The sequence below is a fragment of the Topomyia yanbarensis genome, chromosome 1, assembly GCF_030247195.1.
Source record: "Topomyia yanbarensis strain Yona2022 chromosome 1, ASM3024719v1, whole genome shotgun sequence".
NCBI classification, from domain to species: domain Eukaryota; kingdom Metazoa; phylum Arthropoda; class Insecta; order Diptera; family Culicidae; genus Topomyia; species Topomyia yanbarensis.
In genome coordinates, this window is record NC_080670.1 from 169,948,032 (window position 1) to 169,973,244 (window position 25,213).

The following is a 25,213-nucleotide window of genomic DNA, read 5'->3' on the forward strand; positions in this document are numbered from 1 at the left end:
ACGACCTTGCGCTGCCGATTTTCTTCCAGATCTGCTGGCTGATGACGGTAATATCGGAAGCCGTGTCCAACTGAAGACGAACCTGCGTTCCATCAAGGGCAACTGTGCTGTTTTCTCGGAAGTTTCGGTAGAATGAGACATACCTTTCATGTTCAACTGCGCCCAGCTTTCGCAGCAGTAATCTGACTTTCGCTTCGTCGTCCAAACGAGCGGAACATTTCTCCAATACATCTTCATATATGCTGTACCAAACCGCATAGATGAAAGTGCGCTCCGGAAATTCTTGCTGCTGATCGTCGTTTTGCTGCTGTCGCTGAAGAAACTGCCTTTTGGTGCTGAAGTTGCTCTTGCTGCATCACGTGCATGAACTGCACAGTGAGCGAATCCCAGTCATTATCTTGTGGAATTTGACCATTCTTCTTCGTTTCTTACGCGTGGGTGGCGGAATTTTGAGGTTACTATTTGTGAATCGAAGTTTCACTGACTATCCGCTAATATACTCGTCACCACTGTTGCAGCCCTGTGCGCAGGGCAGGTCGGGAAACTTCGTGAACAATTAAAAAAGACACTCGCGTACAGACTACATAAAATACTTTTAATAATGATTGGTTAAAATAAAGAGTAGTTTTCGATTATGGCGGCATCTCGAACTGACAGCAAGACTATCACTATAGAGACTAGCGCAGAGAGTGGCGAATGTCAGGGCAGAGTTGCCATCGCTCCAGTCTAGTTGTATCCAACACACTCGAACTGATATAAAGATGTGGACAAATTTCGGTGTCCTATTGTTTACATTCGTCGCGGGAATTTGCACTACTACTACTACAACTATTACTTACATGCCACCATCATAACCAATACTGCGATTCGGTAGAACTTGTACTTCAGTGTGTGGTCCTGCGTCCGCAGTCCAAGTCCGGTTAGGATCGTCGCCAGTGCATCTGTTACTAGGGTAACAATACATAGAGCTGCAGTAGCTTTAATGTATGCTAGAAAAACAAGAAAAATGCCAGTCATTTGCAGCCGAACCGTTAGCGAAATTTATTAACGATACTTACTAACATCGCGACTCGGATAGCAACCGGGTGGATCCTGCAGGTTGAAGGGCAGTGGCGGAGCGTAATCCTCCTCGATGCAGTGCACAAACAGGCCCTGTCGCCAGTTTTCAGCCATCAGCCAGTCGGTTGAGGTGAGCGCCAGGATCATCAGAACAATCACAATTACTCCACAGATGAAGGCAATTACCTGTTGGGGAACGATGAAAATTTGATTACAGACAAAACACGGTCAAACATGGTCGGTGCAACATCGGTCAGCATATACACAGATTGGTCCAATGAACGAACCTTAAGCGGCCTGGTGATGGTCACCGTCTCGATTGTCGTCGTTGGAGCCATCTTGCTGGGAGAAGGACCCCGCGCGGTACTGTAAGTCGAAGAGGAGAAAGAAAAACAGAAAATGCTATAATGAATGATAAGCCCATGGCGAGAATACAATTAGGGGAGGATTTATGAAATTGAAATATGTTTCGCTGAAGATGGATGTTTCTCACGGAGCGAGGTGTGGGATTGGTTACATTTCATCCACAACCATGTTTTGTTCGTTTCATTGGACACGTATGTAGGACGTATCTTATCTATTGGCCAAAATACTTTGCGTTTTGCCTTTCTTATAACTTGGTTTAGGTATAGAGGAAAAAAACAAATTAAGTGCCTCAAATGAATTTTCGCCCACCTGCGTCGCCAGTAGCTTTATCAGTTATTTGGTAGCAGGGAAAGTTTAGGAAAAAGCTACAAAGTATTGCGACAAAATGAAGCAACAACCGGTGTAATTACGTAGATGGGCGTATATCAACGACGCTTTAATGTTTGATGATTGACCGAACGTTGCTCTATGCTATATTTTTCCTTAGGGGAGTAAAAGGTATGTGAAAACTATTTTTTCTCCATGAAGAAGAAAATACCTTTGCGCATCAAGAGTACAAAACATATAACTAAATTTAAGTTATGGAATTTGCGTGTCGACTTCGTCTCGTCAGAATTCGACACTAACTTAGTGACAGGACTACGCTGTGTTTTTGTTTTTTGGAGCTAGCGTCGATCCAGCGCTTGCTTAGTCCTGTCACTAAGTTAGTATCGGATTCTGATGAGACGAAGTCGAAACGCAATTTTCATAACTAACTTGGACGTATTAGTTAAAATTATTTTGATTTATTAAAAAAAATTTTTTTGCAAGGTTCGACGTGATTGTGCACTTTTGCTCAAACTTGTGTGATAGTCCAGTTTGGTGTGCCAATACAACGCGGTAAAATCATATCCTTTTGCTTTAGTGCTTTGTATACCGTTAACTCTATTTTCAACTTATATTGATTGACATGTCGCAATTACATGCCATTATTTTTTGCAATATACTGTTTGTTACGGTATCGTTTCTGCACCATGCCACCCTGGACTCTTCCAAATTTGTGCCATTTCAATCAAGCGTGTTAAAATCATTTTAAAAAATAAAGTGGGATTCAAAACATATTGAGAACAAAGATGATTGCAGATCGCCACAACTAGGTGTCGTTGCTGATGTCCAAACGGCCTAACACAGCGTATGCGGTGGTGGGACTTCGATCTCAGATGAGCTGCGTACAGTGTAGTGGACTTATCAACTACGCTATAATCTTCCTAGACGATGTAATTTGACATTCATAGTTGTTAGACGTTGTTTGAGGATTGAAAAGTTGATTGATACACCAACCGAATCAAGAAGGCGGAATGTGGAGTAGAGTGGGTTAATCGTTCATTATCCAGAGCAGCAAAAGTTTTATCGTACATACTCCATATTGTGTAACTAAAAACGAATACTTGAAGTAGTTTGCTCATGTTCATTTACATTGTTTCGTTTAGTGTTGATCTTAATAGCTTCTTGATGTTCCTGATATGGTAAAGTTAAACAGAGTCCGCCTTTGGAAAAGCCACATTTTGACATTAAAAATGTCTTAACTCTACTTTATGGGGATGGGTGTCATTCTAAAATCCAAAAAATCTTATATGTAACAAAACTATGTAAGGTTTGCACACTTATAACTCCGCTAGATGGAATTTAATCAATCATACACCAACCGATTCATTATCAAAAGTAGCCTCTTGAAAATCGGTAAACTTAAAAAGTTCGCGAATAAAGGGAAATTGTTCTTCATGAAGCATTTTTTTCGGGCAGAGCCGTCAATAGGAAGCTACTAAATGGCTTGAGCAAATACTAGAGGTTATAAATAGAGCGTGTCTGCTTGAATCATTTGTTGCTCGCATGCCACACGAGCAGCATAGTGACAAAAACGTCCGGATGATGAAATAAGCGTTAGACGCTATGGATTTTCAGCAGTTACGGCATTAACCCGCGCACAGGTATTTTCAGTGAAAAAAAATCTCTCTTGCATTTTTTGGCGATGTAGAGAGTGTTCCCAACAAACAATTTAGGTGGATAATTGCTTGAATAGCTCTTGTTCAGCTTATTTTCTTGTATCAAATATCAATTTCCATACAATAACGCATCATTTGTACAATATTTTTTTAACCGCAAAATATTGAACATTGGGTGATTGTCTGCGAATCTTCAGGAAGCTCCTTGAAAAAATGCGGAGTACACCATAACTCGATGTTTCCTGGACCAAACTCTCTAAAATTTTGCACAGTTCTTTTTTCTTTTAATCAATATGCCACTTCACTAACAGGTAGCCGAATTCGGGAAACTTTGAAATCAACCAATATTATTGTGAGTCCAAGCATGCGAATCGCATTCCTTTCTGCCGGAATCTACCGCTCTGATGGTAGGATCACTTCTCCGTATATCGATGATAGGAACCCAGTGCGGAGAGTACCGATGAAAAAGAAATGTGAATATTAACATAACTTAGATATGAATTAGTTTCCTAATTAGTTCAGTAGCTTTCAGTTAGATACCAATCTAGACTAATACCAAAATTGGCACTGGTTAAACACAAAAAAAAACATCTAATTAGCTTCAACATGATGCTAGTTACTGATTAGGAGAATCCGAAACGCTAAAAACTAACTTTATGTTGGGTAGTGAAGCACAAAACAATTCGAATTGTTTTCAAAATGGAACATAAAGGTTACTCGAATCTATCAATATCATCGGTACAATTCGTTTCAATGACAACGATGTCCTTGAACGGAGGTTTTGGATTTAGCAAAGAAAAGCTGAATTTTAAAATTTAAATTATTTTATTTTAATAGCACAGGAATGCTCTGCTTGTGTGAAGCATACATTGAGAACACACCAGAGTACTAGAATAGTTATAAAAATATTTACGCTACTAAATGTCCGAGGTTCTACAAATATCCCCAAATGCACGCACATTTGCAGTGACACATTCAATCCAATCTAGAATAAAGCTAGGTTTGATACGTGTAGACATTTTCACAAGTGCATTTTTAAAATTCTTTTTAGGGATTTCATGAACGTTTGTCTTCATGACGGCTTAAATTTTTTTTTTGACAGGGCGGAGTGTAGTGCAAAAAGACTAAGACTGATCACTGATCAGGTAGAGCGAAACATGCCAAATCCGGCCAAAAAACGTCGAGTCTTCGTAAAACCTTAAGAAGTCACTTTTAAATGATTTTATGTGGATTTGCCCGTTGACAGACTAAGATGTGACGAAATGAATATTTTGCCACAGCCGCATATCGCTTGCCAAACAAGGTTTTCTGAAATTAGTTTCTAGCACTTCGGATTCTCCTCATCAACAACAAGATTTATCATCTAACTAGCCCAAAGACTGGTGCTAGTTATTGATGAGGTGCGAATTTTCTTGGGAATATAGTTCATAGAATATACATCCTAAGTGCGGGGACCCCAGAATCCCGGGGCCCCAGGGTGCTCATGCGTAAAGACGGTACTGCTGTTTGGAGCGCTGTAGCGTGGTCCTCTGGCACCCTTGGCGGAGTCTAAGTTTTGCGCCCCTTGCGGTCAACCAATTTTTCGAAGAATGCATGATTTTTATAAAAAAAATTAAAACAAATTTTCCGAAATCTTTGAAAAGCGACGCAGAAAACAGAAATTGTCCAGCCTATCTCGGACCAAGCCATTAATATGGAGCACTGAACACTATAGTTTTCACAAATTTTTGTTCCATCTCAAACCGCTAGAACGGAAATATACTCGGAAGCTTGTAAAAATACCGAAAAAAACGGAACAATAGAACAAAGTTCGTTCATGTTAGACTATCGCTCATTTGAAGTAAATTTCAGCCGGAAATTTGGCTCTGCCATTGAATGTTATAACCACCTCAAAAGCATTAGCACTTCGAGGAAAACCTGTATACAACATTTTATCTCAATCGGCCATGATTAAGGTTCAACTGAGAATGCTTCAAAAAGAGGCCATCTTGGTAAAAAAGCTTTTTTTTCTCACGTCGTTTGGAAAAATCTTCATGAAAATGAATCAATGTATTCGGGGTATTGGTAGAGTATCACACAAATAAACTCTTTTGAAAAAGCGTAACCGGTGGTAAAATGGATGTCGAACAAGAATAGTCATCAAAGACTCCGACTTCCTGTTTAAAATTGTACACATTGAACTCGGTAGTAGCAAGCAAATTACGTTACTGGTGATGAAGGATTATCGCGTCTACATGCCCCCTCATAAAGTTGAGATTGACAGTGTAGTACCCGATCCGAGTTAGTCATGTGTGGATGTACTGAAGCATGTAGTTGGTTTTTTCAAGAACCAGTTGCTCTAGTGAGCGAGGATTTCGAGTGGCAAACATACTGGACGGGACAACATTGTGTATCCCTTCACAACCAAATGGTGGACGGGACAAATGTTGTTTCGGATGACCTTCGGCGGGATTGTGTTGCTTTCAATTACGCCCAATTCTTCAAACAGGGATCGTCTGCCTGTTTGACTATTTATACCACGCGTCATGTATTGCAGCTTTGCACTACATACAAGCCAAGAAGCCATTGTGTTAAAAATATGCATCCAGTGATCTATTACCATGCCAGCGTACAAATAAAAAGTGTCCCACATAAAATTGCTTCACAGAAACAACGCTGTAGAAAATAACCCCATTGGGTATACTCTCTTGAAAAATTGGGTAGAAGTAGTTTAGGGTGTATTGTTTACACTGTATTTTTAACGCCGTCACTTTTTCGAAAATTAAAAAAGGCGTCACCCGAATTGATTGAATTGATCTGTCGTGAATAGATTTGGCGCAAGTACCTGGAAAATCTTCAACTCTCTTATCGGGACGTCGGAAAACAACTGCAGTCAACGGTAAGTCCTGTGATTAAACGCTACTTCCAAACTCTGAGCATCGAACGTAAAGAGAAATGCAGTCAAAATGGATGTTCTATTAGTGAGCAAGCTCACAAGCGTGTAGTGAACGCATTTAAGGGGAAACACAATGCTTCGGTCAGGTAGGTGGCCAAAAAGTTGAATTTGTCCAAGTCTTTCGTTCAGAGAGCCAAGGACCGGGAGGGACTGCATACATATAAAATGCTGAAGGTTCCAAATCGTGACGAACGGCAAAATACAGTGGGAACGTCATGGGCCGGGAAACTGTTCACCCAGATGCTGACGAAGCTTTATTGTCTCATCATGGATTGATGAGACTTACGCTAAGGCAGTCTTCCGGCAGCTTCCGGGTCTACTGTTTTTCACCGCCCCGCACATGTTTGATGTTTCGGAGGAAGTAAGGAAGCAGAGACTTTTAAAGTGTGGCAATAAATACATGATTTGGCAAGCAATTTGCTCATGTGGCAAAAGAAGTGCACCGTTCGTGACTACCTGGACTGTAAACGGGGAGATCTACCAGGGTCCACAGAAGTGTCTGCTTTCTCTGTTGAAGCAACACGAGGGCACAACTCTAGTGGCCGGATCTAGCTTCGTGTCACTATTCAAATGTTGTCCTGGAGGCCAACGGGGTCACGGAAGCATTCTAAGGAGGTCAAATATGAGGAAGATATAAAGAAAAAGTGGGTTTCCGTACAAGAGCTGCATCCAGATGTTGTATAGAACCTAATGAGCGAAGTTAAGTGTAAGGTCCGAGCGTACGGTTACGGTATTGAAGTTGAATGAAATAAGAATACCAAAAACTTACTAATGGGTTATATTTTATTGTTTGGAAATTTGAAAAGGGTTGGTCCACTAGCTAATTTTCTACAGCATTTTTTCCGCGATGCAGTTTGATGTGGGACACCAATTAGCGCCCGAGAAATCTGAAGCGTTACGGAGGTGCCAAACCCCTTTGCTAGAGGTGGTTTGGCGAGGTCTCCCCCCGTGGGGAGGGTAGTGGAGCGACGGGTGCTGCATCCGATAGCACCAGTGACCCCCCAGCAGTGGTAGAAAATAGCCCTACCAACGCGCTGGACGGGCCACTATCCGCGATGCGCAAAGTGGTGGAGCAGCTCGATGCAATAATCGAGTTCAGTAGCGCGAAGCAAAATATCAGCAAGGAGCCGAAACAGAGCCTGCTGATGCTCCGGAAGGCTGTTCGTGTCGCAAGACAGGAACAGCAGGCGTACGCCAAGAGGGTGCAATGTCGGGAGAAGTCCGACAGAGGAACCCAGACAGTGGCCTCCAAGAGGGAGGGAAGAGAGAAGGTCGACATAGGCACCCAGACAGTGGCCTTCACCTTCTATGGAGCAGCCATGTCGCTCGAAGCGGCGGCTGAGTTCCTCCCGAAGGGTAAAGGCAAGGGCAATCGCAAGACGGCGTCGAACGCGAAGCGCCCTAGGAAGTCACCAGGCGAGGGTGCAAAAACCGACACCACACGGCGTGCAACCGTCAAGGCCAAACGCCGTTTGGTCGAGGTAAGCGGGGGCGAGAATGACCCCGCTGGGCAGAGTGATGGTACCAGCAACCCGGCGCAACCGGGGCAGGGGGGCGTAAACCCCTGGACGCTGGTCACTAGGAAGAAGCCGGCACCGAGACCGGAGGTACTGCGGCCCGCGAAGAAGGCCAAGGACAGAGGCGAGGCCTTGTGGTTAAAAACCGACAAAGACAAATACGTCGACGTCCTAAAGTCGATGAGGGCGGCCGAAAGCCTCTCGGCCCTTGGGCAAGACGTGCGTAGCGTGAGACGCACCAACACAGGAGAAATGCTTCTGGTGCTGAAGCGAGGCGCACAATCTAGTGCAGTGTACAAGGCCTTGGCCCAAGAGTTCCTTGGTGCAAGCGCCCAGGTCAGGTCGCTAGGGGCGGAAATGACTCTCCAGTGCAAGCATCTGGACGAGTTCACGACCGCAGACGATGTCGTCGCAGCCGTCAAGGAGCAATGCGACGTGACAATCGAGCGGGCCTCTGTGCGTTTTAGAGGGGGACCCTCCGGCACCCAAGTAGCCTACCTCAGGCTACTGAAGGCGGATGCCAAAAAGGTAACCGAGAAAAGTAAACTGAAGATCGGCTGGTTGGTATGCCCAATTAGCATACCCCAGCCGCCTTCAGTGGATAGGTGCTATCGGTGCCTTGAGTCCGGCCACAAATCCAACGAGTGTAAGGGCATAGACAGGAGCAAACTATGTCGTCGCTGCGGCGACGTTTGTTCCCTAGTCTGAGACGACAGATTTGGGCACCTGGCGTGTTATGCTTCTCCTCGAGCCTCTTCCTAGCAACTCCTGTCCCTACCTCCCCGTGGTACTGGCCAAGAACTACGAGCAACCTTAGGGAAGATCGTGTAACCAACCCCGGTGGGATCATAGTCTGACAGGGAAGGGGGGGGGGGGGGGGGGCAGCAATGCTGCAAGCCTGAGCGCCTGAGCGTCTGATCTCCAGGAGGAGCGGCACAAAACAGCATCTGTTCCCCATGTTAGGGGCGGCTGATCATCGTCCGAGTGCCAGTGAAGGACTCTAAGCTCAACTGTGTACTCTGGTCCTCCGGAAAGTTAGGGGGTTGGTGTCAGGCCCTGCAAGCCAGCCGTAAAAACCCAATTGCAGCGAAAAGTCAAGATAAGAATGCGAACAGATACCAATGGCGACGACCGCTGCGACGAAAAGGGACTAGCGATTGGAAGCTCGGAACGGGGAACTGCAGATCTCTCAACTCCATCGGGAGCACCCGCGTACTCGCCGATGTTCTCAAGGACCGCGGGTTCGGAATCGTAGCGCTGCAGGAGGTGTGTTGGACAGGATCCATGGTGTGAACGTTTAGAGGTAATCATACCATCTACCAGAGCTCTACGTGGCCCCTCTAGAGGACTGCTGGAGAACAGTAAAAGCAGCCATCAACAAAGTAGCTGAGGACATTGTCGGGTACGAGGAACGGAGACGACGTAACGAATGGTTCGACGAGGAGTGCAGAACGGTTTTGGAGGAGAAGAATGCTGCAGCATGGAACCTGACAGAATGTGGAACGATACAAACAGAAGCGGAGGCAGCATACACGCCTCTTCCGGGAGAAAAAAACGCCGCCTGGAAGAAGCGAAGTGCGAGGAAATGGAGCTGCAGTGCCGTTCTCAAGATACACGGAAGTTCTATCAGAAGCTCAACGTATCCCGCAAAGGCTTCGTGCCGCAAGCCGAAATATGTAGAGATAAGGACGGGAGCCTGGTGACGGACAACCGTGAGGTGATCGAAAGGTGGAAGCAGCACTTCGACGAGCGCTTGAACGGCGAGGAGAATGTAGGTACAGATGACCAAGGCAACAGAGGATTTGACTACGTCAGTGCAGTTGAGGACGGGAATGAACCAACTCCCACGTTGAGGGAAGTTAAGGATGCCATCCAACAGCTCAAGAACAGCAAAGCAGCTGGCAAAGATGGTATCGCAGCAGAACTCATCAATTTGGGCCCGGAAAAGTTGGCCACTTGTCTGCACCGGTTAATAGTTAGTAGGATCCGGGAAACCGAACAGCTACCGGAGGAGTGGAAAGAAGGGGTGATCTGTCCCATTCACAAGAAAGACGGCCATTTGGAGTGTGAGAACTTCCGAGCAATCACCATTTTGAATGCCGCCTACAAAGTGCTATCCCAGATCATCTTCCGTCGTCTATCACCTGAAGTAAATGAGTTCGTGGAAAGTTATCAAGTCGGCTTCATCGATGGCCGGTCGACAACGGAGCAGATCTTCATCGTACGGCAAATCCTCCAGAAATGGCGTGAATACCAGGTCCCAACGCATCACCTGTTCATCGACTTCAAGGCGGAATACGACCCTATCGACCGCGTAGAGCTATGGAAAATCATTGACGAAAACAGTTTTCCCGGGAAGCTGACTCGACTGATCAAAGCAACGATGGACGGTGTACAAAACAGCGTAAGGATTACGGGTGAACTTTCCAGTCTATTCGAATCTCGACGGGGACTGAGACAAGGTGATGGACTCTCGTGTCTACTATTCAACATCGCTCTGGAATGTGTAATGCGACGAGCCGGGCTCAACAGCCGGGGCACGATATTCACGAAATCCGGCCAATTTGTATGCTTCCCGGACGACATGGACATTATCGCCCGAACATTTGGAAGGGTGACATACCTGTACAGTGTACATCCGCCTGAAACGCGAAGCAGCGAAGGTCGGACTGGTGGTAAATGCGTCCAAAACAAAGTATATGCTGGTAGCCGGAACCGGAAACGACAGGATCTGGCTAGGAAACAGCGGTATGATCGACGGGGAGACCTTCGAGGTAGTGGAGGATTTTGTCTAGCTAGGATCCTTATTAACGGCTGACAGTAACGTGAGCTATGAAATCCGAAGACGCATCATCAGTGGAAGTCGGGCCTACTTTGGGCTCCAGAAGAAACTGCGATCAAGAAAGATTCACCCCCGCACCAAATGTACAAAACCGGTGGTTCTCTACGGGCACGAGACTTGGACCATGCTCGAGGAGGACCTGCAAGCGCTAGGAGTTTTCGAGTGACGGGTGCTAAGGACGATCTTCGGCGGTGTGCAGCAGATCAGTGTGTGGCGGCGAAGGATGAACCACGAGCTCGCTGCACTCTATGGCGAACCCAGTATGCAAAAGGTGGCCAAAGCTGGAAGGATACGGTGGGCAGGGCATGTTGCAAGAATGCCGGACAACAATCCTGCAAAGATGGTGTTCGCTAATGATCCGGTTGGTACAAGAAGGCGAGGAGCGTAGAGAGCACGATGGGCGGACCAGGTAGAACGTGATTTGGCGAGTGTTGGGCGCAACCGACCTTGGCGAGCTGCAGCTACAAATCGAGTATTGTGGAGGCAAATTGTTGATTCAGTGTTGTCATGAAATTGATGTTGAACTAAATAAATGAAAATGAAACAATAACACAAACATATTTATTGTGTGTCCCATTGGAATCTTTAGCACGCAATTTACCAGTGCGTGTGGAGAGTTTTTCCCAGGCGGGAACATTTTACGGCGGCTTTGGTATAGTCTCAGTTGTGCGACCCATTTGGTGTTTACATTGGAAAAGTATTCTAATCTGACTTTATATATAAAGCAGATCAAGATTTCAACGCCCCTCTTAGGTTGGCACCCTGCCAGGGGCCAACCAGGCTAACCGTACGCTACGGGTCTGACCATTTGATGTGTAGAATAAGCCATGCGACAGGATTCATTCACTTCAATTATCCTTCGCTTAAATTAATTGCATATTTTGCAATTTTTTTCTATCACAAGCTTGTAAGAAGTTATTTTGAAAATGCGTTGCCAAGACAGTTAGCATAACGGGCTTTGAAATCCTGCCCACAAGAACCTTGTGGGAGCGACTCGTTTCTGACATGACATTTGAAGAATTCCCAGCACTCCATTGAAATTCGCACGGAGAAGGCAAAGTTTAAATTAACTCTTCCAAAAATCACCATGGAAATGCAATTTCACTTGGTTTCGTCTTTTCAGCCGTCAAAATACATACCTACCTACTTTTACATATCCATACAATAATTTTCCCACCGCTTTCGTCGAGTCGCACCGCGCGACAGACAGCGGCGGCGGGCCCAGCCTCGTTTGGCCGATGGTGCCACAGCGCACAGTTCCTCCCTGTTTGTGTCGTGAATGGCACCTCCGGTTGAGGTTTGGACTGAAATGAAGTTGTATAGTTGGTTGGTAGGGCAAAGTTCTGAAGACTTGGAGCTCAGAAAGCGAAACTTTCTGACCGGTAGTCGCCGGTCGCCCCATCAGTACAGTAACAGCAAACTAGCTGGGTGGAGCTCATTTACGTTTAAATTGCACTCCGGAACTTGTTCACTATTGTAACCTGTGGGCTGTTTTTTGGGGGGGGGGGGGGTTGGCTGGGGGAGAGAGATAGACTGGTAATGTGAATAGGTAGCAAGATGATAGAATTTGCACGGCATAATGTTTTGGGTGGTAAGACCAGAACTCAAGTAGGTACATGTTTTTGTGTTTGGTAGGAAGGTGTAGTTGCAAATCGTACGTTGACTTGCTAGGCACAAGATTTACGGCAGGAAATGCAATTACTTTCTCTTGGTTGGGCTGTTCTTGTGGCTGTACTATAGCTGGTAGACAGCCGGTGGTTTTATATGAAGCAATAAATATGTGTTGGAAAATAAATTTTCATTTCGTGTCTGCTGTAATAATTAGCTGGTGGTTGGGATTGCATGAGAGCAAATGCAAATGTAATGTTTGTACGAGAGCAAAAGTCGCAAAAAATGAATTGAAACATTCTTTCTGTTACCCACATTCATCTGATGGAGTTGCAAAGTATTTTGCTTTTACAATATAAAGTTTATGTGCCGCACAATTGATCCAATAAAAGGGCTAAGATAGGAGCTCTCTAATTATTATTTATTTCGAGTGGAAAATGCATATGACTAATTCGCCTTTACTATATTGTACCGACATTTATCGGTTTCCGATAACAGTTAGTCTGCAGCGACGGAAATGGTGGATCATACATACTTCCTTCCTGTATGAATGGCATTTAATATACGTTTATTGATACATTTCTATTTTCAAAGACGTTGGAGCCGGCTATCAGCTTATAGAGCAATTAAAGGGCGAAGGAAAATGATGCTGCTGTGATTGATACGGAGAATTCTTCTTGGTCAGCACTTTTTCCTCTTCCAGGTTCTCTGCACATTTCTTGTGCATGCAAAATAAAGCAAATGACATAGTGGGAGATATAATTATCACGAAATAGCACCATGTCTACGTACCCGCCCACAACGTTGAAATCAATGGAGGAATCGCCGTTTCGTGTTTGACATGCGTGGATCTGCTGGAGCACGTTTCAAAATTCACATGCTCCAGTCGGTAAAGATTTTGTAATACAAGTGATTGCATTCAGGATCAGTTAAACCGAACGGAATAAAATGCTATGTTCACTCTTTGCCAAACTTCCTCTTTGGCAATGTTCCTCTGTCTGTTCGATTTTTTTTGTAAGGCGTGTCATGAAATGTGCTAAATTGGAACACACAGTCACTCATCATAGTAATAAGGACGAGTGTGGCAAGAATGCTGGGGATGATTCTTGCAGTGCTTCCCGGGACATCACTCGGGACTTGCTAGTTACTTTGGGCGTCCTATATGCCGTGTGACTATTTTATATAATGTCTGATAGTGCCGATTTGGATACTAGTTTAGCTATATTACCTAACTTGGCCCCAAGTTGGTTTTAGTTATTGACGAAATGAGTTCGAATCACAAAAATGCAACCTAATTTATGTTAGGTCTTGTGCCCTTAATGCACAAATTGGTGAAATCTATTTTTTCCCCTTTGGGAATAAATTTTACATACTCAACTTAGTGCTAGACAGTTCAAATTTTATGACATCGCAGACTTGATATTTTCATCTTTAACATTTGTGATCTTCTTTAAAGTCTTGACAACTTTTCTATTGAATTGAACTTCCATAGATATATCGGTTATTGAAGGTTTTGCTTGCCAGAATCTTTAAATTACTTCCACCTACATTCCCTCTAGAGCCTTGGTTGGCCAACAAAGGCTTTGTAACTTTGCGGATCTCCTCCCCGCACCGAGTCCTTCCGTAGAAGTCATTAACTCCCACGGTTCGGTATGGGGTTATTTTTATGATAATAATTGATCAACCTTACTCCACGATTCGCGTGACGTGTTTTAATATGATTATTTTGATCACGGGTGAAATGTCACTGATTCCATCACCACTAGTACGTCCAAGCACGTTAAACTTATCCCCTTGCTAAACACATCACTGCAGTTAAGTAATTTCCGATTCCCACGGTAGTGACCATCTGCTTATCGTAATTACACTTTTCCAACGGATCCAAGACCATTAGAAACGATCAATGCTTAGTACGCGGAGAATACTTTCATATATAAAGATTTCCAGTAGATTGGAATCCCCGAAAACCAGTATGCAACACTGGGAACGAAAATTAATGCCTTGATGAAATTAAAAAATTGCGGATATTGGCGCCGGTTCGTCGACGGATTAATGAAAAAAAAGAATAAAGTCAACTGTTTCAATATTTGATTTAGCAAAAAAAAATCTGCTTTGATTCTGTGACGATACAAAAAGCAAACTGCGTCACATCTCCTCACGACACCTCAAACGAATCACCATTTTCGATGGTGAAGTTTTCACTTGCGGAGTTTCAGTCGTCCAATCAAGGTGTCGTCTATGTAAGGACGGTCGAAATCGCAATTACGTTGCTGCTGGGCAGTTGATGTGAGGTTCCGTAGTCGGATTCACAAAGATCACATAAAATGCCTCAGCACGCTGAATAGCTGCCATGTGATAATTGAGTTTGCAGTGGCCGGTTAAAGCTCTGGTCAGCATGCCACAGTGGACTTACGAAAAATGTAGGAGATTTAACGAAATTACACGGCACGATTGTTCTAGAAACGCCTTTACCTGGCGACATATTTGTGAACCCCTTCAAAAATTGCAGTGCACGGATGAAGCCCAGGACCGGATTTTTTCTCTTATCCAACTTGTCGAAATTGGCAGGGTGGACTCAGGATTAACGAAATCAACCGCTGCACCTGCCCTGGCTGATTCGTCAGCCCATTCAGTACCAGTAATACCGGAATGTCCTGGCACCCAGATAAGGTAGATTGTTTTGACAACACTTAGTTCTTCCATTTGGGTTTGGCACGCGATCATCAGCTTGGACCGTGATTTGTCAGAGTTAAGGGCCTTGATTGCAGACTGACTATCGAAGCAGAAGTTTATAACTTTGTCCGGACAAGCTCTGTTGAAGGGCCGATTGTACACCGCACATAATTGCGAAGACTTCTACTTGGAATACAGTACAGTATCTACCTAGCGAGTGAGATTGTTCCAATCTCATTTCACGACAGTAGACACCAGCACCAGCGCGTCTCCATCAGAGAGCCGTCAGTGTTCCAGGCCGCTTGCGTTTGTTGTTGTCTCTCCGTATGGCTAGACAACGACTCCCCCGAGAGAGAATCTTCACATGGAATGTCCTGTAAGGAAAACTATATGTGAGTGCAATACCGCTGGGAGCAAGAATATCTTCACCCCATGAAACCATTTGTTGCCTTAGTTGTGTATGACTGGTAGCAAGATCAACATGGTTACTGTTTCAAAGACCAATAACCTATAGTCTGTATGCACACGATAGTGCTTCTTGTTTAATGTGCATGTGTAATGGCAGTTGTGTTGAAAGAACAACGCCATAAGTGCCATTCTTTGCAGCTGGTTTAGTTTTGACTGGACTCATCACCTCCACCTCTGTTATTCTATTCTTCGCAAAAAGAACCATTGAGGTTTTGTTTGGGGTAACTGATAATGTAAATTGTCGACACCACTCATTGTTCCGATTTAAAATCCAGTAATTAGTATTTGGTAATCGTCAGCAAATTCGTAGGCTGGAAGCCCGAATCACCAGAATGAGATCATTCACATTAGAACATAGATTTTGCTAACCAACCCGCTCTGAAGATCTAAGACATTTTTATATGTACAACGAGCTGATCCGATAGCTGACTCCAGTTTCAAGTTCTTCTCATATCTTTCTTCATTCTTTCAAGCTCAACCTTCCAGCTTCTAGGTTCTCCTAGAGGATTTAACAGTACAAAATGAACAAGCTTCTTCGTAGGATGCCGTATCAACGACGTCATCCCTGTCAGTACTAATTGACTAAATGTTGCAAAATATCCATGAAATAAAGTCGGCAAGTTTTCCAAAAAGAGGTCCCAGTTGGTAGATTTAAGATTACGATATGTTACCACATTGAAGATGATATCAAGATGACGGTTCAGTTTCATTCGGAACCTGCCAATTTCCCCGCTCATGCGAAATTCTTTCAGAGAAAAGCGTTATGTCTAACACCTCCTCTCTCCCAGACCGTGCAAAATTATCCTGCCGATAATGAGCGGATATGATACAACGCTTTTGAAATCATCAGAAGTAGATGACTTGTTATGCGGTAGATATACTGATCAATATATATGCTTTTTGTCTACGTTACCGACAGTCAGTGTAACTGTGACTACACAGATATCGCGAGAGTTGTGAGCTCCGATATGACACGCGTCAATAGCTTTATTTGCCAGAATACAAGCACGAGGCATTTCATGTGGGTTAGTCATGCGTAAGCTGACCATCTCTGACGAAAAAATCTGTACACCATGCCGCAATGAAGCGTAATAATTCACCATGTTCAGGCAAACAGCTCGCACAGTGTACGGATTTTTTTTTGGCAGAGTCCTGTCCTGTTGTAAGCAGGGAAGGCAGTGTTAAAGGGGGCGTCTGGTGTAGTGGACAGAAAAAATCGACTTCTTTCTTATCCGCTTAATTGTTAGTATTGAACCTCTAGAATAGTCTCCCTAAATTTCGGTGGACATCCTGAACTTCTTTTGTTTAAAACAGCCATGCATTCCTCGTACGGATTTGCTGTAACACACGCAGATTTCAATCTATCGGCAACAATTTTCGAAAAACTGACAGCGATAAAAATACTTTGTAAACAATACACTCTAAATTAATCCTACCCAAATTTTCGAGAGAAAATACCCAAAGTATTATTTTCTACTACGTTTTTTCAGTGATGCATTTTGAAGTGGGACACCCTTTAATAGCATTTTTTCTCGAAGCGTTTTTGGAATTTGCGAACACGATAACTCAAAAACTAATCAACGAATTGATTTGATTTTTTTTACGAGAAAGCACAATATGTATAGCCTGTCGATGAATCATAGAAAACTGAATAAATTTTTTGTACTGCCTATTATTTTAACGAAAAGTGAGCGAATTTTACAGGTAAATAAGTAATTTTTCGGTTTTCATGACGATATTTTCCGAAACTGGAACTTTTTTTTGTGGTTGATCGAGTAACTACAAGTCTAAGGTTTGCATTTTTTTTTGGATTTCCTATGTCAGACAATTTTATCAGGAGTTGTAGTATTCGCCGCGGCACTCCTTGACGTGGAAATGGTTGGACGTCTACTCTAGGAACGCTCGTATGTGGGGCTCTGCGTGACTAAAAAATTGAATTTTTGGGTGCACTATGAATGTATATATAAATCATAACATTACTCAAAAGATCTATGGTTGCCTTGCCTTAAAAATCGTAAATCAAAATATCTTTCGATTTTGAGCACTTTACACCAAACGCCCCCTCAAGTAACTTTCCAATATAGGGACCATTCATAAATTACGCAACGCAAAAATTGCCCAAAATTGACTCCCCCCTCCCCCTATGTAACAAATTGTCACAAATTTCTCCATCCCCCCTCCCCTGTTACGTAACAAATTCCAAGAAAAAATTTTTTTTCTTTGATGAAAACATGTTACGTAACGATCTAGTTAACACCCCCTCCCCCCTATGTCTCAATTTGTCACAACTTGTCGTACCCCCTCCCCCCCTAAATGCGTTACGTAATTTATGAATGGTCCCATAAAAGTTTCCATTATGGAAGTAAGGTTCTTGAACCAACGCTATGGCAGCTTTACCTTCTTCCATAAGTCGAGATCGATCCATGGTTACCCTGTCAAAAAAATGCGGACGAACATGGTCAGGCGATTTAAAAAGTTTGACGTTTGACTCAACTCGCCTGTGCTAAGTGCCCCTAGGAACAAATGCAATTTGCGAATGCGATTTAAAGGCAATTTCAATACTTAGACAAATTTTCTGGCGGCTGAAATGGACTTGGTTGTTTTTTGCGTTTTTCAAACATGGCGGTTCATGTTTGGCTTAAGTTTAAAATTGTTTTTTTAAACAATTGGCGCGTTCCCGCTTGTATTTTGTTTGTTTGGTGCATTTAATTTAGCCAACGAATGTGGAAAATTGTGGAATCGTGTGTAAGTATAGTGGATTAAGATCTCTGAGTCTAAATGAAAGCCAGATTGTGGTAAGTTTTGGTGTGCAATACGAATTTCACCATCGATTCTTCCTATAGTCTGGTGGTGATTACCTAGTGTACCGATAAATTTATGTGAGTAGATAGTGAATCCGAAAATAATTATTATTTTTAATTTTCATATCAGGCAATTAAGGGTGATTAAATGGCGCGTTCCCTGGGCGATTTGGGGGCGATTAAGGGCGGGTAGAGCGGCAAAAAAGATGACGGCGGCAAATCGCCCAAATGTTGCATATGAAATAGCCCCCTAATTGCCAGCAAATTGTAGGGCAATTAGCGCATCCGAGTTGGCAAATAGCCTCCCGCTAGCCAGCAACTTGCCCTTTTTGACTGGGTATTGTACTTTTTTGTTGGAGCCAAGTCCCTGACACGGAACTATTAATTTGTGCGATCATCAATACGACGGCAACTGCTTCCCAAGATATTGCGCACTTCCCACCAACCTGGACTCCGCACTTTTAAAGTGCGAGCGATCTCAAAACTGCGAGCTGTCAAAAAACATGTATTTCAAGTGATAGAGATGGTACTTTCATAGACAGACCAGTCGAACTAACCGGTCTATGAGAAGAATTTAATGGAAGAATGGTAAGTGCGCAGTGCGGTTAGAATCCAGTTTTTAGTGCCACAAGCAATACAAAACACACAACTGAGGGCTGGCTGTACACGTTTAACACGCGAGTTTCTGCTCAATGAAATGCCTCCTCCAATTTGCGGCTGTTGTGGTGTGATCGTAGACGTTCATTATGTGATCCTTCAGTGCAGAAATTACCACGATACTAGAAGGATGCACGACATACACAATGTTCTAAAAAGTATGGACGCAGACAGACAATGTAGTATATACAGGTATGGCGAAGATGGCACTTTGGTATTCGTAAAATGAATCTTACATGAGTGGTGTGAGTGATCACAGAATAAATCGACTTGCTTTCGTCATACCGGTCGATCCGCTTCCATTGAATTATGTAAACGCTATGACGTCGACCCGCTTTGCTTCTGGATTGTTTACATATTTTTGGTTGCCATCACTAGCAAACCGTGTGTTCTGCCACACCTATATGTACTTCATTGGCAGACACAAACCGTTGCCATTTCACAATAGAGCATTCTAGTTAGAGTGTGGCCGTGACGCATTTGACGTATCAAAACGAGCAGAAATCTGTCGTATTTGTATTGTGAACACGTCAAATCTCATGTTCGTTTGGATACGTCATGGCCTCCTGGCCACACTCTAACTAGAGTCCTTTTTTCAATACATAATTGACAATTTACTAACTGTTGCCAGGGCCGTAGCGTGGTCTTTTGGTGCCCTTGGTGAAGTCCCAGTTTTGTGTCCCTTTGGTGTTTACTTTGGCTTTCTTTTGCAGTTCGACCCTCAAAAAACAATTGGTGTCAGTTGACCCTAGGTGTTTGAAGGCGACGTAGGAAGCAACTATTCAGAACATTGTATATCAGGGTACCAATGGCATGTATGGGAAACAGGTTACCATCGAACTTAATAATCGGACGCATCTTAACAGCACTGGCACCTCTATGCAAAATTTTAGCTCAATCGGACATGATTAACCCATTCATGCCCACGTTGTTTGTGGACAACAACGTTTTTAAACAGCTATAACTTTTGATTGAGGCAAGATTTTCTCACAAAAACAAGTAAGGCTCATTAATGTGAATATTGCCATTAATTTCAGTTTTAACAGTTAGAAGGATCAGCTCTAGAACTGAAGCTATTGCAATTAGTCTGACTGGATTCCGATGGAGCAGTGCTGCCAGGGACAGTTTATGTTGACGACGGAAAATGATTTTTTCATATATCTTCGCTATGGTGCAATATTATTGAAAACTGATAAAACTTATCAATTTAGACTGTCGTTGGCTACGTTTTCCACGTAATTGGACTATTGTAATTATTCTAGGAGAATTGTATTGAGTATTAGAAGGTAAAAATTGACCAGCTTCTAGCACTGCCATGGAAGCACCTATCTTTATGAAAATAGGCTTTTCGTGCATCTTGACCCCACCGTTTTCAAGGAAAAATAGTCTTAAAACCCTACATGCACTACAAAAAAAGTTGAGCATGAAAAGGTTAAGGAGTTGCACAAAACAGCCAAAGGACAAAAAATTTCACCCGTGAAAAAATACAAACGGACCCTCAAATTTTCAAAAATCGTAATCATAAATGACTTGCATGTCATAAAACGTCGAGATCTACTGTCATCTTGAAAAAAATATTTCTGAGGATAGTTTTTTTAGAACTTGGAAAATTCTGGATTTGTATTGGATACGAGGATTTAATAAAGGTAGCTTTTATTTTATTTCCGATGCCATATCGAAATGCTCAAAACAATGAAAATGACAAAACTTGCCTCTCTGGAACATTCAATTTTTAAATTGAGATTTTTAACTAAAAAAAAATGTTTTTTTTCGAAATGACTCCAAATTTCGCCATTTCATGGATTTCTAAGACATTTGGCATACACACAAAATAAAAGCTGCATTCCCAAACTCAAGTCCCACCTCAATACAACTACATGTACTACAGAGGCATTTTTACAAATTAAACCAAATCTGGATGGTTCATCATATTTTTTCCGATTGCGCTCAAATTTTGCAAAGTGACTTTTTTCGAGGTGCCAATACTTTTGAGGTGCGTCCTGTTTGAAAATTCAGGATAATAATTAATATTGGCACTATACGTATATCAATTATACTGAGGAGACAATTTTAGGAACTTTAACCTAACCTAACCATACTAGATACTTTTATGATCTATTGCTGATTAAGTTTTTCACATATTTTTTGTTTCAGTTTCTAAGGAAACAAGTTGCATTCAGTCATACATCGAGTGAAGATAGATGACCAAATTCCTTTACTATCCAATTCAGAGTTGTCTTTCAAATTATATCCCCCACAATTTCTGTCTCTTTCCTCATATACTTCAGTTCTCAGTTTGCGTCTGGCTCTGGGCTGGCACATGAATAAACTCTGCTGAAATGACCCAAATGATCCTAAAATGGATGTAAAACAATATTCGTCGACAAAGACTCCGAGTGTGCATTTAAAATCAAAGACGTTTAGCTTGGTGCGACTATCCGATCTTCTTTCGGATCAAAGATAGTCCGCTGATTATTCTAATATTTCGCAAGACGCAAAAATATTTAGCTGTGACAGATATCTCGAAAATTAATCCAGATAAGCTCAGAATTGTGATATTTTGTCTAAAGAAAATAAATGACGTTACTGGCGACAACCGCGTTTACGTGCCCGCTCGCAAAGTTGAGATTGATGGTGTGGTTATAGAGTTGAACTTGGCATGTGTCCCTTCAACTCGTGTCGGGTGACTTTTGGCGAGACTGGTTTATATCTTCTTGGACAACGATCGTCAGCCCGATCGGTTGTTTGTGCCGCGCGTCATGCATGCAGTATTGCACTAGTCACAAGGAAATGGATCATTGTGGCAATAAATTTCTCACTCGAGAGGTTGCCAAATATAGCAGCAAGAGGAAGCTCAACCACAAAACTGAAGCAAACAGCATCTGGTCTTAGAGATTTGAGAAGAAACAATAAGTTTTCAACGCTTCCAGGAGCACCAAAAATTAACGAGAGTTTGCAATAATTTTTGCTTTTTGAATTTGAAGTCTTTGTCTTGTACATTGTTTTTTTTGGGCTAACAGGACAGTTGCATAGTATTCTGGCACCTTTGGTGGTGTGCACCTGGAATGATACTCATATCCTGACTTATTTTATGACTTAATCTCACTTATTTTATAAAGCAGATCAAGATTTTAGAGCCCCCTAAGGTTTGCGTCCTTGGCGGGGGCAATCCTGGCCAACCACACGCTGCGGGTCTGCCTGTTGTTTTCTTTTATCTACTTGTGTAGCGATTTATTCGTTTCCAAAAGCTTGGTTTCAAATGCGTTGACATTTAATAGAGCAACGTCGAAATCAAGGTGATTAGAGTTTTAAGGTGATTCATCTTTAACAGTAACTTGGTGAGGAGCTAGGATAGGATCCGCCAGCTCTGTCTTCTGTTTTTGAACCAATTCTGAACCAGCTCGTGATTGGACGAAAGTGACATAGGCAAACCTTCGGCTTGGAAACTAAAAGTACCAAAGGGCTGCTTGGAAGTGTTGTCATATTGTGATATCAAACATAAAACGACGATTGTTAACCGTGTTGATTTTTTTGTTTTCTCGAGATACCGCTTTCTTTCTATAACATCCGTCTGTAATTATGAAGTGCAGGCATTATTTGGCAGACGAAATCAAACATATTATCCAGAACTGAAATTCCCGAGAGATCCGGTAGCGCGGTTATCGTGGATTCTGTTCTGTGTGCGGAGTAATGCGGAAATGCCTCTTTTCGAAATCAACAGGCTGTGTAGGGTAAGTATGAAAATATTTTGAACATCATGTAAAAATTGTCTTTGTTCCAGTACCGAGTAAATTGGAAGTACTGAGCAAACAGGGAGAAAGTTATCCCGGAAGTCGCGTCTTGTTCTTCCTTTGGTATTATCGATACAGTTGAATTTTACAGTTTTCAACTGAATCGATCATCGGTGTAAATAGGAGAGTGTATTTTCTACTGCTGTTTTCTCCGAAACAATCACATGTAAAAACCTATACATTCCTCCAAAATAAAAATTAAACCTTGCAGAAAAGTAGTTTTAGAATATTTAAAATAAATCCGAACAGAGAAAATTATTCTTGTGACAGAGGTTGCTTGACTCAGAAAGCAACTTACAAAAATGAAGAGGCGTGAAGATATTTTTCGTAATGTCCAACAACGAATATATATTATTTTGTTTTGCTGTATTCCGATGGAAAAAACGTTATGATCGTTTAAATGCGGATATAAAGACTAAATCTTTGATTTTTCCATGAAATTGGTACATAATATAGAATATTTTAATCAGAACAAATATACGACCGAAACAAAACAAATATTTTGGCAACATTGGTCGAGTGGGGGTATGTCGTTTTCAACAGGGATTAGTAAAATATAAGAAGCCAGCTGGCGGATCCTATCCTAGGTGAGGAGTGAGGTAAGCGTGCAGCAGACTGCGGGGAAGAAAAATGACAGCAAACAACTTTGTTTACCTACTGAAATCCAAGCAAACATATGGAGAGAACTAGTAAACAATGTTGGTAGCTGTCGTTTCTAAAACCAAAATCGGCATTGATCGGCATTTTTGAGTATTGAGAAAACTTCTTGGTCGAAATATTGTGCACAAATGGTGGACGGATCCTGGAATGTCGCTGAGAGAGCTAGTATTCTGGTTGCAGTTGATAATCAAAGTATTGAACTTGCACCTTTTGCTTTTTCCCTATTTGCAGAGTGGGCTACTAATGCGCATCTTTTGTAAATGTTAGAGAACCAAGTTGCGCATCATCTACACAAGTTGCGCTTTAGTTGCGTACGCTGAAAATAGGAGAAAAACCGAAAGGCGCAAGTTCACTATTTCGATTTTTAACTGCAACCAGAATAAAAATGGAAATAGTAGGCGAGAAAGTCACGAAAACAGCGATCAGCATGTTCAAAAAAAGTTCCTGCTAACCCTCGTTTAGATTAAAGTTTATTGGAAGTGTACGAGTAAAAGGAGGTTTCAGACGGCGCCGGAGGTTGAGTGGTAAGCGTGACCGCCACTCATTTCAGTTGGCCTGGGTTCAATTCCAGCCGGGGTCGTTGAGATTTTTCTGAGGTGAAAAAATCTGTGGTCACGTCTTCCATTGGAAGGGAAGTAAAGCCGTTGGTCCCCGGTCCATGAGTTAATGGATCGATATCTTTAGTCCAGATAGTGAAGTCACCTCTCTGGCGTCGGTAAAGAAGAAGTAGATCTAACTTCTATACTCTTACTAACAAAAATATCATCCTGTGATTCTTGTGCAGTGCGCAGTAGTATATACGGCCTCTAGCAAAAGCAAGTATCGGACTAACCATTCCTTCCCTTTTCTTCCGCGACCTACCCTACGTTCGGGCCTGGCCGGCGCCGATATTGATCAATAAACACTTTAGGATAACCAAGAGTTGCACATTGAAAGATGTTTTGTTACTCCCAAGCATAATTCTCTGTGCAACTTCCGCTAGTCCAGATCGATAACGGAGTAGTAGCCAGGGGTGGTCGCACAAGCTCAAGCTCAAGTGTACTAGTAAAAGGAGGTTTCAGTGCGGGATACACGAGCAAATTCTCATGGGTTCAAACACCATACAACCCCATAAAATTGCCATGAACATGGTCCGTGCCAAATATTACAACCATCAAAACACCATAAATTGGTCTCAAAAACCCATGAATACACCAGAATATAGTTTGTAAAAGGGGATCTTCTGGACCATGGTGATGGTGTTTTCATGGGCTTAACCCGTTACAAACACTATCAAAGCACCGTGTAGTGGGGGTCCATTTGGACCATGATCATGCGGGCATTACGGGCTTTTCGTGTGCTCGGGTAAGGTTAAAACGTTGGAACTTCCTAAGTCAAATGCTCATCGTGCTAAAGAACGTTTCAACCTTCTAGCCGCAGCCGAAATGCAGTCCGAAACTCGATCAGGCCCAGAGTGCGAAAGCTGTATGATATGATGCTTGCTGGTAATTCGAACTGTATTATCATGGACAGCGAAAACTGCATGAAATTCGACGACAAATCATTGCTAGGGTCACAATATTAAACGGTGCGAGACGGGGAAAATAAACATTTAGTAAGCAAGCAATTGTCTGGCAAGCTATTTGTGGCTGCGGTAAGATTTCGCAACTTTCCATTACAACAGCTTCGATGAACAGCGAAATATACGACAAGGAATGTATACAAAAACTACTTCTACCCCTTATTCGAAACCACAAGGATACTATTGTGTTCTGGTCAGATCGTGAGTCGTTCTATTACACGAAATCAACAGTAGAATGGTACACCACCAAGAAAGGAGGAAGGTGTCAAAACATGTCGCAAAGGTGTTCCATC

General features: G+C 42.7%; 1 protein-coding gene across 14 annotated transcripts in view; it reads right to left on the reverse strand.

The window, feature by feature from the left end:
- The window catches only part of LOC131681042 (transmembrane protein 47), a 126,632-nt gene that overhangs the window by 11,384 nt on the left and 90,035 nt on the right, over positions 1-25,213 (reverse strand). For all 14 annotated transcript variants that reach the window (XR_009303876.1, XR_009303875.1, XM_058961808.1 and 11 more), the window contains 3 exons: positions 1,347-1,425; positions 1,059-1,245; positions 840-989 (listed from right to left, as the gene is read on the reverse strand). Coding sequence is in view for 12 of the 14 variants with exons in the window: in XM_058961808.1 (XP_058817791.1) it covers positions 840-989; positions 1,059-1,245; positions 1,347-1,425 (416 nt within the window). In the remaining 2 variants the exon portion in view is untranslated. The remainder of the gene's footprint in view (positions 1-839; positions 990-1,058; positions 1,246-1,346; positions 1,426-25,213) is intronic.